This window comes from Chiloscyllium plagiosum, unplaced genomic scaffold (assembly GCF_037043375.1).
Source record: "Chiloscyllium plagiosum isolate Xiang-an unplaced genomic scaffold, Cpla_swu_hap1 HiC_scaffold_36, whole genome shotgun sequence".
Taxonomy (NCBI): Eukaryota; Metazoa; Chordata; class Chondrichthyes; order Orectolobiformes; family Hemiscylliidae; genus Chiloscyllium; species Chiloscyllium plagiosum.
Genome location: NW_028270174.1, coordinates 11,050,830 through 11,066,797, shown reverse-complemented (window position 1 = coordinate 11,066,797; position 15,968 = coordinate 11,050,830). Strand labels below are relative to the sequence as shown.

At 43.8% G+C, this 15,968-nt stretch overlaps 1 protein-coding gene across 10 annotated transcripts in view; it reads left to right on the top strand.

The window, feature by feature from the left end:
* The window catches only part of ccser1 (coiled-coil serine-rich protein 1), a 1,301,473-nt gene that overhangs the window by 187,957 nt on the left and 1,097,548 nt on the right, over positions 1–15,968 (top strand). For all 10 annotated transcript variants that reach the window (XM_087979948.1, XM_087979953.1, XM_087979945.1 and 7 more), the window contains one exon: positions 10,542–11,803. In XM_087979948.1, coding sequence (XP_087836074.1) covers positions 10,606–11,803 — 1,198 coding nt within the window. In that variant the 5' untranslated portion in view covers positions 10,542–10,605. The remainder of the gene's footprint in view (positions 1–10,541; positions 11,804–15,968) is intronic.

Genomic DNA, 15,968 nt, shown 5'->3' with positions numbered 1-15,968 from the left:
TAATGAGCTTTAGGTAGTCTTTCAGTGATGTACAATTTAGTTGCTTATTGTACCTTGAGGATCCAAGCTCTGAGCTCTCTTCACCTGTGAAATATCAAATTTGATTTCATTGATGCTTTTGGCACTTGGTAATTTCTTAGGCTTGTGACTTCTCTGAATGAGAGTGAATTGATGGTTGATGGGTGGAGGATGGTTGAGAGATGGGATTTATTCTGAACTCGATCAAGCTGTAAACAGACAAATGCAACTGAAGCACAATGCTTGTAACCTTTTAATGATGTAGTACACGTTAATTATAGCCAGTCAACCTCTTTGGCATTGAAAATCAAAGGCAGTGTCTCATCCCTTCAGGATTTAATTAAAGATATTTTTGAAAATGCTGTATTTTATCCTCTCTCTTGATCAGTCACCATGATGTAGTATGATGAGTACTTATACCTAATGTGGCAATACTAGTGTTATTTCTGACATTTAAGACATGGTGACACAGTGGTTAGCACTGCTACCTCACAGCGCTAGAGACCCGGGTTCAATTCCCGCCTCAGGCAACGGTCTGTGTGGTGTTTGCACATTCTCCCTGTGTCTATGTGGGTTTCCTTCGGGTGTTCCAGTTTCCTCCCACAGTCCAAAAATGTGCAGGTTAGGTGAATTGGCCATGGTAAATTGCCCGTAGTGTTAGGTGAAGGGGTAAATGTAGTGGAATGGGTCTAGATGGGTTGATCTTCAGAGGGGCAGTGTGGACTTGTTGGGCCGAAGGGCCTGTTTCCATGCTGTAAGTAATCTAATCTAAACTTAAGAACTAGATATGGGTAATGTGGGACTGACAGATTTAACAAAAAAAAAATTACCACTGCTGGTATATACCTCAATTGTAGTTAGGCAATGGGGTATACAAAGCCTTTTTTGGGGAAGATCAGTTGGTTGGACTGCATGTTTGCAATGCAGAGTGATGCCAACACTGGTTCAATTTCAGTACCAGCTGAGGTTACCTTGAAAGTCTCTTCTTTTAAAACTCTCTCCTCCTCGCCTGAGGCGTGGTGACCCTCAGTTTAAACTATCATCAGTCAGCTCTCTCTAATGATAAAGCAGCCTATAGTACTCTGGACCATGGTGACTTCTACTAAGCTTTTTGGAAACAAACTGTATCATGTTTCTGTTGTGGTTCAAGTGGCTCCAGTTAAGATGAATACTGAGGCTTTTATACCCTGAGGTCACATGCCATAATATGCTGATGAAAGCATGAGCATATTTCTTCAAGGTATATTGCATACTAGCTGAGAGATGTATCACAATATCGAAATGCTTTTCTTTTTGTGACTGATTTATCATTGCATTCTTCCATTGTAGTTGGCATTTCCTTGCTCAGATATTGTGCTTGGTGGTCACTTCATAATCTTTCACTCTGAACAGGTAACAAGTTGTACTGTTTGATGACCTGGTAGCTCAGACTCCAAGTGCTCTGTCGAGGATGTTGTGCTTTTTCAATCTTGCTCTTGCAAACATTTGTAGTGCATAATATCATTAGGATTAAATGGGCAGTGACAAGTCTAACAAATAGCAAGCTCTGCCTTGAAGTAACATTCCTCAGGAATACAGAGCACTAGGCTAATGGTAAGATTCTTGGTGGTGTGAATGAGCAGAGATCCAGGTGTCCATGTGCATAGATCCCTGAAAGTTGCCACCCACTTTGATAGGGTTGTTAAGAAGACATACAGTGTATTAGCTTTTATTGGTAGAGAGATTGAGTTTTGGAGCCATGAGGTCATGTTGCAGCTGTACAAAACTTTGGTGTGGCTGCACTTGGAGAATTGTGTGCAGTTCTGGTTGCCACATTATAGGAAGGATGTGGAAGCATTGGAAAGGGTTCAGAGATTTACTAGAATGTTGCCTGGTATGGAGGGAAGGTCTTATGAGGAAAGGCTCAGGAACTTGAGGCTGTTTTCATGAGAGAGAAGGTTAAGAGGTGACTTAATGGAGACATACAAGATGATCAGAGAATTAGATAAGGTGGATAATGAGAGCCTTTTTCCTCGGATGGTGATGACTAGCACAAGGGGATTGGCTTTAAACTGAGGGGTAATACATATACGACAGATGTCAGAGGTAGGTCTACTCAGAGCATAGTAAGGGTGTGGAATGCCCTGCCTGCAACAGTGGTGGACTCGCCAACTTTGAGGGAATTTAAATGGTCATTGGATAAAGATATGGACAATAATGGAATAGTTTCAGTCAAGTAGGCTTCAGATTGGTGTCACAGGTCGGTGCAACATCAAGGGCTGAAGGGCCTATTCTGTGCTGTATTGTTTTATGTTTGTTGGCAGAGGTATTAGAAGACAGCAACAGGGGAACTTATTGGATGCTTGGAAGCTTTATATTGTTCTTACATCATCAGTCTCTAACATGTGCCTATTATATCTGGCTGGTCAGGGGACACATTCTCACACAGGGTAGGATGATCGTCAAGCAGAATTACTATCTAGTGCTTGTGATTGTAATTTATGAATATCAGGCTCAGGAAGTGAACAGAATATCTGTCTGAATCCTTAATGCACCAGAGTAATATTTCTAATCTTTTGTACCCTTTCAGAACTGAACCTGCCTTTGAAGTCTGACAGGTTATCGAGTGCATGCCCACATTATATACCCTGTAAGAAGACAGACACCCTGTTTATATGCACCGTTATATCTGTCTTAATGCTGTATTGAAATTCTTTGTATGAATTAGAACTCTGCCTATTCAAAAGGGATGCTGGGTTTTAAATTTATTCAAATAGAGACAACCTGCAGATGTTGTTTGATTGAAGTGTAGCTTTGTTTGGCCATTTCTATGTCTCTGTATTGCCTCTCCTTACAAAAGATGCCATACTTCAAAACATTTACCCATTCAAGTACAAAAATATAAGAGACATTTCACGCTGCTGCCACATCAATATTACAGCTAGTGGAACAGTTGTAAAGGAATTCTCAGTCTTGATGTTACCTGAAATAGTGAAATGAATGTCTCTCTCTTTTCCACCCTTCATATCACTTTGAGAAAAGTGTCCTAGTAGCTATAATAATATTTATAGGAACATCAGTATTTCCAGCTGTATCGGCAAAGCAGTCCTGAGTCTATCAATATGCTAACGTGAGGAAATTAGGACTTAGAAAGGGATGATCAGCTCATCTTCTGTTTTGAAAATACAGGAGTCCTGCCAACTTGTTAAAGCAGGATTCTCATTCTCAAGAGATGTTGCTCCTGCAGTGATGAGTTGGGAACTCATTTTATTGATTATAACATTAAGCATTCCTTTCGGGGGCATTTTTTTGCTTCACAGGATTTTCCTCCAAGCTAAACCTACCTTTTGGGTTTCTGTTGAGGGCTGTCAGTTATTGTGCATCTCAGCCAGTATGGCACCACTTGTGCATGTCTGCCAATCACTAAAATAAATAATAACATTGGTTTTATGATCACATTTTAATATATTTCCTAATCAACTGCTTCAGAGATGTTATTGCACATCTCTAGAGCACGTAGGACTTAAACCCGGGTGTCCTGGCTCAGAGGTCACTGAGCCCTTTGTATCACGTTTTAATAGTATAATAATAATGAAGACACGGTGGAAATTTAATAGAATGGTGCAAGATATCGTGAATTGCAGGTATGTGGAGAGTCTTGAGAAACAGGTTTCTACCCCGAGGACTGCAGATGCTGGAGATCTGTTGAAGAGTGTAATGGTCTTGAAAAGCACAGCCAGTCAGGCAGCATCTGAGAAGCAGGAGAATCAATGTTTTGAGCATTCCTGATGAAGATCTTAAGCTCAACGTCAATTCTCCTGCTCCTCCATTTCTATCCTGAGACCTATCTATGAGGAGAAAATAAAGATGTTCAAATTCTGATGGGTCTCGATAGAGTAAATAGGCAAAAACTGCTTCCGATACCAGAAGGGTAGATAACCAGGGGACAAAGATCTAGATTGATAAATATAAGAGCCAGAGGTGGAACGAAAAATGTTCTTTTTATAAGCAAGCTGTTGTGATCTGGAATGCTCTGCCTGAAAAAGTGGAAGTAATGGTTTAAGCTGTAACTTGCAAAAACAAAAGGATTTGGATAAACACTTAAAAGGGAGATAGCTGGATTAGGGAAAAGAGCAGGGAGAGTGGACTGCTGACAGTTCCCTTTTAATATTAATAAAGCAAAGATAGAATCCCCAGAATTGTTACCGTACAAAAGGAGACCATTCAGTCCATCGTATCTGCATTGGTGTTTTGTTATGAAATCTAAATTCTCAATCTCCAATCTTTTCTCCAGCAACCCTGCACATTGTTTGTTTCTATTTAAATAATCATCCAGCGCCCTCATCTGAACGTGTCTCCACTACACCTCCAGGCAGTGCATTCCAGACCCTATGTACTCACTACGTCAAAAAGTTATTTTCCCCCCTCTGCTTGCATTGGTTTCTTTTGCAAAACTTTTAAAACTGTTTTCGCTGGTTCTCAATTCATTTGCGAATGGGAACAATTTCTCCCTCTCCACTCTGGCCAGACCACTCATGATTTTGAAAACTCATATCAAATCTCCTCTTAACTGTCTCCTCTCCAAGAAAAACAGTCCCAACTTCTGCAATCTTCATAACTGAAGTGTTTCATTCCTGGAATCATTCTCATAAATCTTTTTTACACTCTCTCCAAAACATTCACATCCTTCCTATGGTATGGTACAAAGATTTGTTACACAGTACTCCAACTGAGGTCTAACCTGTATCTAAGGTTCATCATAACCTCCCTGCTCTTTTACTGTATGCCCTTACTAATGAAGTTAAAAATCACACAACACCAGGTTATAGTCCAACAGGTTTATTTGGAAGCACTAGCTTTTTGAGCACTGCTCCTTTAGGTAGCTCGCAATGGTTTAGTAATTGCTTTATTAAATGTTCTCTCTACCTACTCTACCTGCCAATTATGCACATATATGTCTGGTCTCTACATTCCTGCATACATTGAAAAACACCCGTTAGACTGTCTCTCCATGTTCTTTGTACCAAAGCATATCCCCTAATACTTCTCTACTCTGTCCTCTTTATAGTTTACAGTTCTCCCAACTTTTGTTTCACTTGCAAATGTTGAATTTTCTCCTGCGTATTAAGTTCTTGATCACTTCTACACCCTGAAGAAAAAAGCAAGGATCCCAACATCAACCCCAGATGAACTCCACTATAAACCTTCCTCCAGCCCAAAAATACTCATTGAGCCATTGCTCTCTGTTTGTTACACCTCAGACAATTATTTTTCCATGTTGCTACTGTCTCTTCTGTCCCATGACCGATCAGTTTTCTCTCAAACATGTCGTGTGGCATTGTATCAATATCCTTTTTTGGAAATCAATATCAACAACCTTGCCCTCATCATCTCTCTGTTTAAAAAGCTCCAAGTTAGACATAATATCCCTTAAGGAATCCATGCTGACTCTGCTGAATCAATCCACATTTTTCCATCTATTAATTTTATTCCTAATAATTGTTTCCAGGAGTTTCCCCACCACCATGAGAGGAGGTGAGGTTTGCTCCATGTTTGGAATAAAATGCAGTGTTTCCCAAAACATTCTTCCTGCTGTGCCTGCACTGTGCGCGCTTCAAAGTAGAGGTCACATGACATTGGCAGTCCAGGAAGATCATTTGCAGACAGTTGCATTTCACTCCAAACTGCACTATTGCATCTATACTGACATGTCCTAAAACAACGTTCATGTGAAAGAGCTTATATGACACCTTTCACAACCTTGTGAACCCCTCTGTCCCGATCGCCTAAAGGCTAATGATGATGTAATTGTTGAAGTACGGTCACTGTTGCAACTTCATTCAAGAACTTATGAAAAGCTGTGACCTGTCAAGACTTGGCTTAGTAGTGTACAGTAATGCAAGAATATGATTGTAGTGTATCTTGCATGCTGCAAAGCTGAGACTTTCTTCAGTGTAATATTGTTTGATGCCATCTGCTGACATTATTGTGTCCTGCAGGCTGATGTTGTTCCTGTTTTTAGGTATTGGGTCTCAGGTCGATTCACTCGCTTTTTATCGTAAGTGCTATCGTAAGTAGGAGACGGATCCATTGGTTTATTAATAGGTGACATGTGACTTAGACCATGGCTACAAACCATCTTTATACCAGCAGGCAGAGTGGTTAGGTGGAAACGACAAGAGGGTTTAATGGACTGCCCCAACAAATCAGTTACAAGACCAATATAAAGTATGACACCAGACCACATATAGGTATAAGTATCGCTGGCGAAAAGCTTGTCGAAGAGGTGTGTTTTAAGTAGTGTCTTAAAAGAAGCCAGTAAGTTGGAGAGCTGAGGGTCATGGTAGATGAAGGGAGTGCCCCCATTATTTGAGTGATTTCAGAAAGCCAGAATCAGAGGAGCACAGTTGGGTTGTGGACTAGAGGTGATGACAAAAATGGGGAGGGTCAAGGCTCTGGATGGATTTGAAAACAAGGATGAAAACTTCCATTCAGGAAGTTCATCCAGTCAGGAGTCATCACAGATCAGTGAGCTTGCGGTTGATAAGTGAATGGACTCGCTGATATGTTTATTTTCTGTTGACATTTTTAAAATCAGAAATGAAGCAATAACACTTGAGAATAAAAGGGCAGATAGCTTTTTTTTAGATTAGATTACTTAGTGTGGAAACTGGCCCTTCGGCCCAACAAGTCCACACCGACCCTCTGGAAAGTCTTCTTACTTCATTAATGTCAATTTGAGTATCCTTATAAGCGTATGATGATAGGTTAGCTTGGTTGATAGCGGTCTCACTCCTCCATTAGCAGATTCAGAGTTCAATTTAGTACTAAAGTGTGTGAACCTGAACTGTGGAGTTTAGGATGAGCATTTCAACTGAGGCTTGCTCAGTTGGTGTTGCTCTCCACAGGAAACTTTGAGGAAGAATAGGGAGCTTCTTGCTATTCCTGCCAACATTCCTCCATCAAACAATGAGTATCTGTTTATGCTTGGACTCAATTGGCTTAATGGCCTCCTTCTGTGCCATTGTGTCTCAGAACAGGTGCCTTTCTACTCGATTCCAAATGAATTTTGTGTGTGTGGCTGTTTTGAAAATCTATATGTTCATCAGAAATGTCTTTCATTCCAACTGCAAGAACTAGTGGATGGCACAGGAGATGGCACTGCTACCTCACAGTGCTAGGGACCTGTGAACAATACCAGCCTTGGATGAGTCTGTATGGATTTTGCATGCTCTTTTGTCTGTGGGTTTCTCCGATTTCCTCCTACAGTCCAAAGATGTGTAGGTTAGGTGGATTGGCTATGCTAAATTGCCCCATAGTATCTACAATTGTGTAGGCTAGGTGGATTAGCCATGGGAAATGCAGGGTTACAGGAAAAGGTTAGGGGTGTGGATCTGGGTGGATGTTCTTTGGAGGGGTGGTGTGGACATGATGGGCCAAATAGCCTGCTTCCACATTTGTGGGGATTCTGGTCCTTTTTTAAAGGGTTTTGTGGTGTAGTTGTAGTGTGCATATATCTGAATTCAAGTCCCACTTGCTGCACCTGCCCCACCTGGAGGTTTCTCAGAACATGTCCAAACAAGTTGATTTCTGAAAAAGAAAATTTCATCCAGCAGTGCAACATGAAATATTTTGGTTCATAAACTCAATACACAGCTTTATGGTTGCTGGGCCTCTATATTTAGAGGATGATACTGGATTCCTCATTTGGTTGAAAAAGTTTATTTAAGATTGCCTCCAAAATTGCTCATTCCTTAGGATCTAATGATGAGGTTGCTCCAAACCGAGTATGAGTTAATAGGAACTGGGAGCAATGTGCACCATCTACAAGATGCACTGCATGTAGGAGGGCAACAGATGCACTGAATCACTATTCCCTGCAAGACCCCCTCTAAATTACTCAGCATCATGATTTGGAAAACGTTGAAAATCACACAACACGAGGTTACAGTCCAACAGGTTTGCGGAAGTACAAGCCTTCAGAGCACTGCTCCTTCGTCAGGTAACTAGTGGGGCAGGATCATAGGATTTAAAGTAAAAGATCAAAGTGTCATACAATTGATGCGATGTATTGAACAAATCTAGATTGCCGTTAGGTCGTTAATCACTTGTAATGGGGATGCAGATTTTGATTGATATGTAAATCCCAGAACTTCTTTCAACTCACAGTCTAAGTGTATGACACTTTGATCTTTTACTTTTAAATTGTGTCCTACGATGCTGCCCTATTAGCTAACTGACGAATATGCAGCACTCGGTAAGCTTCTACTTCCAAATAAAGCTGTTTGACTGTAACCTGGTGTTGTGACTTTTAACTTAGTCCACCGCAGTCCAACACCAGCACCTCCACATCATCATTTGCTGGGATATTGCCATTCCCTTACTGTTGTGGGGTCAAATTCCTGCAATTCTCTGCCTAATGCTACTGTGGATCTCCACCTATACCAAATAGACTGCAGTGGTTTAACATGGCAGCTCATCACCACCTTCTCAAGGACAACTAGGGATTGGCTGTAAATGCTGGCCCAGCCAATGACACCCAGGTCCCATGAGTGAATTTTTTTAAAAAAAATCTCTAGTTGAAGACAATTTGTCTGTCAGCCTCACATTGTATTCTGGCAGGCTTATGCTTTATGACTAAAGGTTTTTTGTTGTTGCAATCTGTATGTCAGAGGCAGAGTTTTGTGAACCTTCTAAGTCTGCCTCTATCATAATTGACTAAGGAATGATGCGGTGGCAGTGGGAGGATTCAATGTACTTACTGGAACAAAATTTTCAGAACAGTAAAGTTATTTAGTATCAATATTTGGAAAAGTGTTACCTTTGAATTTCAAATTTCTCTCAATTTTCCGTTCCAGTAGTCCTCATTGCCTCTGGCGAAAAGCTTGAATCTAAATTTCTTCTATGTTGTGGAAGATAAAACCAAAATGTGCTTTTAAAAAAGGGTTTAAAAAAAATAGGCACACTCATTGAGTAACTGTGTTACTCCATAGTTCAGCAGTTGAACTCCAAATCTTGTTGTGAAACTTGACTTGTCAAAGTGCAGGTAGTGTACTGAAATTGACTCGATCTTGGCTAAAATTAAATGCACCCTTTTAAAATTGCTAAGTTATGGGATAAGTACTTAATTAACAATTCACCATTGTTGGATTGTGGAGGCATTTTTTTTTACAATTGACTCCAGAGTTGATAGCTACTATGGATGGCTCTACCCCAGGACCAGGAGGCTCCATTTCAAGTCGCACCTGCTCTGTACAGCAATAACAATGAATAGGTTTATTAGAAAATATTGTGATGGCCAGGTTATCAGTGGTGTCTATGATGAGATGGGTAGTAGGATCTGTACCAACATCATTTCTCTCATAATAATGTTGGGGATAGAGGAGATTTGATAGCAGTTATCAAAATAGTCAGTGGGCTGGACAAAGTACACAGAAGCTCTTCCTTCACATAGAACAAGAGGGCACACATTTAAAGAGACGTGCAAATGAAACGAGGGATGTGAGAGAAAACTTTCACAGTGAGTAGTTTGGATTTGGAATGCATGGTTTGGAAATGTGGTGGAGGCAGTTTCAATTGAGGCATTTAAGACAGCATTGGATGGATGTACGATTAGAAATAGTGTGCGGGGATATGGGGAAAAGGCAGGAGATTGGCACAAGTTAATGATGCTTGTTTTAAGATCCAGTGCAGGCATGATGGACAGTGATCTCCTTTTGTACAGTAACAATACTGTGAATGCATACCCTATTATGCATTCTGCTGCATTAGCTATTACTTGAATTTCCTCCCTGCTGGCATTGAGTCTACTGACAGTACATTGACTGCAGTGAGTCAAGAAGTCAGCTCACCACTGCCATCTCAAGGGTACCTAGGGATGGGCAATAAATGTTGGTCCAGCCAGCAACACAAGTCCCAGAAATGAACATTAAAGTTTTTTTAGGTTGCAAACTAATAGAAGCAAAAAAATTATTCGTGATACTTATGAACCAAATGTTATGGTGTTTGGGAAACTGGACTGGAGATCTGCTTGTCTTTTATCATATCCAGAAGTGCAATTTTGCACAACTGAACGATGTTCCTAGCAACATGATCACCTTGGCATTTTTCCCCCTTCCTTTCAATTGCCACCACTCAGCACTCATGCAATCAAATATTTTCCTGAAGAAGGGCATGTGCCCGAAACGTCGAATCTTCTGTTCCCTAGATGCTGCCTGACCTGCTGTGCTGTTCCAGCAATAAAGTTTCAGCTTTGATCTCCAGCGTCTGCAGACCTCACTTTCTCCTCAATCAAATATTTACAAAACCCATTGTTTTTACCTAAGTTGTACATTTTCTAATCACTCTGTTGCACACCTCTGGAGCAGGTGAGACTTGAACTTAGGCCTCCTGGCTCAAAGTAGGGTCACTACCACTGCATCACAAAAGCCCCTACAGCAAGATGAACATGTTTAAAATTGGGGGAACAATGACAATGTTTGCAACTCTGATGGAACAGTATGAGTGAAGATTTGCTAAATGTTGTTTTTGTTCCTTTGGTCCAGGTTGACGTTATCCTGGTTTGATACAGTCGGTCCCCCCCCCGGGCTCCGCAGACACGCTGCGCTGATGGGGGACACAGGGTCGCGGCGATCCACGCTGGTCTCCAGGCTTCCGATATTCCGGCGCAGCTCCTCGAAGCGGCGCGACTCCCTGCCGTCGTCGCCGTCCTCTGCGACCAACGGGGTGCACACCTCCTCGCCGTCGAGCACCAACTCGAGTTCGAGCAGCATGGGGAAGCGCAGGAACATCTTCCGCACCGCCTCCATCGGCTTCCACGGCAGGAAAGCCGCGGGCGAGCCTCGCGCTTCGACGCTGTGTAACGGTCAGAGCAACAGCCCCGGGGAAGAGGGCGCGAGGGCGAGGGGCCGCCACGCGTTCGGCCTGAGCGTCGTCGCACGCGGCAAGAAGATCACACGCTCGGCCACGGAGGACTTCGAGAAGGGGAAGGAGCTCAACAAGAGCGTCTTCATGAACTGCCTCAGCTCGGGGAGGTCCAGCGTGGACGAGGGTGACGACTCGGGCTTTCCCGATGACCGTCCGGTCAAGCAGCGCAGCAGGAAGCTGCTTCCCCGATCCTTCTCCACGCATCACAAACTGTCCAAACCCGCTGCCGCGCGCAGCCCGCCCGCCGAGCAGCCCGTCCACGTGATGCCTCAGGCCAACGAGCTCGTGCCCAGGGGCCCCGCGCTCGAGGAATGCTCCAAGTACCTGCAGGTGGACAACGCCGAGGGCTCCCTGCATTCGCCGCTCCTGTCCAGCGACAACACGACTATCCTCACCCCTTCCGAGTTCGTGCCCGTCTCCGCAGACTCTGTCTCCGAGGTGGACAGGGAGCTGCTGGGCTGCCGGCCTGCCCCGAGTCTGACCGAGCTCGGACCAGCCCTCTCCGGCACCCCCCTGGACTTTCTCGGCCTTGCCGCTGAAGCTGCTGCTCCTCACCTCTGCCCCACTGAGGATGTCCTTCCCCTCCGGGAGACTGCGCTGCTGTCTGATGTGGAGCCCCGTACCCCTCACGCTGAAGTTTGCCCACCCGGTATCGATTGCCTGGAGATGAAGGGGAGCTGTGAAAGTGACGGCCGGCCGACCCAGCTACCCGGAGCTGTCACTCCGAGCGTCCCTTCTGTCAAACATCAGCTGTCCTTCACACAAAACGGCCTGGAGGCGACAAAGCTCTCCACTGAGAAGGCGTATAAGTTATCCATCACAAACTCCATCCCCATGATTAAACCTCAAGACCAGTGTCAAGGAACATCTCATTCCACAGGTATGGGCATTTGATTCTGGTTTGTCAACTTTCCCCTTTCAAACTTCTTATTGCTTGACTTCAAGTTGATTTATAGCGTACAACTCTCTGTTGTAACTTCCTCCTTCCCATCGCATTTCAGGATCTCTGCTCTCATCCGATTTTGCTTCTTGTTTGACTTCCTACCCTCAGTCAATGAGCTCTTGCCCTCATCTATTTAGGTTCCATACATTGGGATTCCCTCCCTGAACCCTCCTCTCCAACTTCAAAAAGCTCCTTCAAACCATATGCCTGAGCAAGATTTTTTGATTTGTCCTACTGTCATACTGTATCTTTGGGTGTCAAGTTTTGTTTGATAACATATTAATATGAAAGCCCTGGGAACATTTTATCATGTTGAGGGCTCAATAATAATATTGCAAGTCATCAACTGTATCTTCCTTTTGGTCTGCCAGGAGCTTCATTGAAATTGGCCTGATTCAAGTATATTATTTGTTTAATACAGACTATCAAAGATAACAATACTAAATTAATCAGATTTAATATAAAAATATACTTACAAGATGCCTTAGTGGATTAATTGCTAGTCTGTTAATCCAGAAGAGAGAGTGAGGACTACAGATGCTGGACTGTCAGAGTCAAAACATGTGGTGCTGGAAAAGTGCAGCAGGTCAGGCCGCACACGAGGAGCAGGAGAGTCAATGCTTTGGGCATAAGCATAATTCCTGATGAAGGGCTTATGCCTGAAATGTCGACTCTCCTGCTCCTCAGATGTTGCCTGACCTGCTGTGCTTTTCCAGTACCACACTTTTCGACTTAGTTCAGAGACACAGGTAATGTTCTGAGATCTGGGTTCAAATCCTGCTTGGCAGATGATGGAATTTCAACTCAAAACAAAAATCTGGAATTAAGAGTATAATGATGACTGAGAAACCCTTGTTGATTGTTGTGAAACCCCATCGAGCTTGCTAATGTCCTTTCAGAGAAGAAAACTGCCATCCCTACCTAGTTTGGTCTCCATGTAACTCTAGACCCAGAGCAATATGGGTTCTCGATCTCTGGGCTATTAGGTATGGTCGTAAATGCTGGGCTGGCCAGCAATGCCCCCATCCTGTGAATGAATTAAAAAAAATACTCTGCAATGCTTAATTCTCAGATCTGATACACCAAATCTTTTGATGAATAATGATGCTGTGAAGTAATTTAAGAGTAATTGCTGGTCCTGGGAGTGAGTGTCTGAGATCCTATCGTATGCAACTGGAGTGAAGACTTGGAGATTTGTCGCTGTCATTTATTTGAAACCCAAAATTAGATTGCAGCCTTGAAAGCTCCTCAGTATCTCATCTAACCTTTTATTAATGTGCTACTGGTTGAGTGCTTCCATTCTGAGTGAAAAGTATCAATGCATTGCAAAAAAAATGATTTGCAGCTGGTAGACGGTAAAAGGTAGGGATAAAGTTGCCATAGTCTTAACAGACCATGGGGCTTCTGTCTCATAAGAGAGACAACTGGTGGTTTATTAAATTAGATTAGATTAGATTACATTACAGTGTGGAAACAGGCCCTTCGGCCCAACAAGTCCACACCGACCCGCCGAAGCGCAACCCACCCATACCCCTACATTTACCCCTTACCTAACACTACGGGCAATTTAGCATGGCCAATTCACCTGACCTGCACCTCTTTGGACTGTGGGAGGAAACCGGAGCACCCGGAGGAAACCCACGCAGACACGGGGAGAACGTGCAAACTCCACACAGTCAGTCGACTGAGGCGGGAATTGAACCCTGGTCTCCAGCGCTGTGAGGCAGCAGTGCTAACCACTGTGCCACAGTGCCGCCCACAAACTGAGGGTAACCACACCTCATGCATGGGGAGAGAATGAGACACATCATGGTAACCTCAACGAGTAGGCAAATTGAATGTATGCTGTTGGCATCAGTCTGCATCACAAATCAACCATCCAGCCAACTGAGATAACCAACCCCCAGCTGTTAGAAGATATTATTGTTCATATTGATTATGTGAGTGGTTGGTTGGGGATTTGCATTAGCAATGAATGAAGAAGTTGGAGATATCTGTTTTGCATTCTGTAATGCATTTGGTCAGCAAGAAAAGTTTTACCTTGTTGGGGCATGCACAGGCAATCTTTCACTGATAGTGTTGGGTGAAAAGTATTGACTAAACTTGGAGTGGACAGCCTACATAAGAAGAGTGTATAAGCAAATTATTGTAGATGCTGGAATCTACTTAAAAATACAAATCGCTGGAAAGCAGGCAGCATCCATGATTAGAGGGCAAGCTAACTTTGAGTCTAGATGCCTCTTCATCAGTGCACATTAAGTGCTGTATCAATGAAGATCTGAACCCTGGGCGAGGGGGTTGTGTCTCTCGGTTCTGCGATTGGTCAATAAACACGCCTGTCAGCGACTCTTTGTCAATCACACAAGCAATCATTTATTCTTCGTTACAGCTGGGCCAGTAGACTCTGATCAGCCCAGAAGTATGAGTACTCCTACATCACCAAAAAAATTTAATCCCTTAGGGTTTGCAGAGGGTTCATATACATTGTTCATAGGCAGGCATGCAGTATGATAGCTTGGTGAAAATCAATCAGATTGCATAAAGCCTTCTTGCATTCTGTCATATCCTATCATGATTTCTTGTAAACAACCTGTCCTTAGAATCATCTTTGTCCTGCCTTGTGGTGAGGGTTAAACCATTACTTCTGCAATTAATCAGGTCTACATCAGTCTGCAGTTTCTTGTTTCTGTCTGGTTCCGTGTAGAAGCCATTTTGTGCAGCTCCTTCAGGCATTTTGTCCTACCTCCCAGATGCCCACTTTCACATCAACATCCTTTCTTACTCCCCCAGTATTGCATAACCAATGCCTCCTCCACACTTCATGCCAGCTCTGATGAAGAGTCATCTGGACTAGAAACGTTCTCTATCTCTCGTTCTCTATCTCTCGTTCTCTATCTCTCGTTCTCTATCTCTCGTTCTCTATCTCTCGTTCTCTATCTCTCGTTCTCTATCTCTCGTTCTCTATCTCTCGTTCTCTATCTCTCGTTCTCGTTCTCCTTCTCGTTCTCTCTTTCTCGTTCTCTCTCTCGTTCTCGTTCTCTCTTTCTCGTTCTCTCTTTCTCGTTCTCGCTCTCTCGTTCTCTCTTCTCTCTTTCTCTCTTCTCGTCTCTCTTTCTCGTCTCTCTTTCGCTCTCTCTCTCTCTTTCGCTCTCTCTCTCTCTTTCTCCTCTCTCTCGCTCTCTTCTCTCTCTCTTTCGCTCTCTCTTTTCGCTCTCTCACTCTCTTTCGCTCTCACTCTCTTCACTCTCACTCTCTCGCTTTCACTCGCTCGCTTTTTCACTCTCACTTTACTCTCTTCACTCTTCTCCCTCTCTTTCTCCCTCTCTTTCTCCCTCTCTTTCTCCCTCTCTCTTTCTCCCTCTCTCTTTCTCCCTCTCTCTTTCTCCCTCTCTCTTTCTCCCTCTCTCTTTCTCCCTCTCTCTTTCTCCTCTCTCTTTCTCCCTCTCTCTTTCTCCCTCTCTCTTTCTCCCTCTCTCTTTCTCCCTCTCTCTTTCTCTCCCTCTCTCTTTCTCTCCCTCTCTCTTTCTCTCCCCTCTCTTCTCTCCCTCTCTCTTTCTCCTCTCTCTTTCTCCTCTCTCTTCTCCCTCTCTCTTTCTCCCTCTCTCTTTCTCCTCTCCTTTCTCCCTCTTCTCCCTCTCTCTTCTCCCTCTCTCTTTCTCCTCCTCTCTCCCTCTCTTTCTCCCTCTCTCTTCTCCCTCTCTCTTTCTCCCTCTCTCTTTCTCTCTCTTTCTTTCTTTCTCTCTCTCTTTCTTCTCTCGTTCTCTTACACTCTTTCCCTCCCTCTCTCTTTCCCTCCCTCTCTCTTTCCCTCCCTCTCTCTTTCCCTCCCTCTCTCTTTCCCTCCCTCTCTCTTTCCCTCCCTCTCTCTTTCCCTCCCTCTCTCTTTCCCTCCCTCTCTCTTTCCCTCCCTCTCTCTTTCCCCCCCCTCTCTCTACCCCACTTTCTCTCCCTTTTGCCCTTTCTCTCTCTCCCTCTCTCCCTCTCTCCCTCTCTCCCTCTCTCCCTCTCTCCTCCTCTCTCCTCCTCTCTCCTCCTCTCTCCTCCTCTCCTCTCTCCTCCTCTCCTCCTCTCCCCTCTCCCCTCTCCCCTCTCCCCTCTCCCT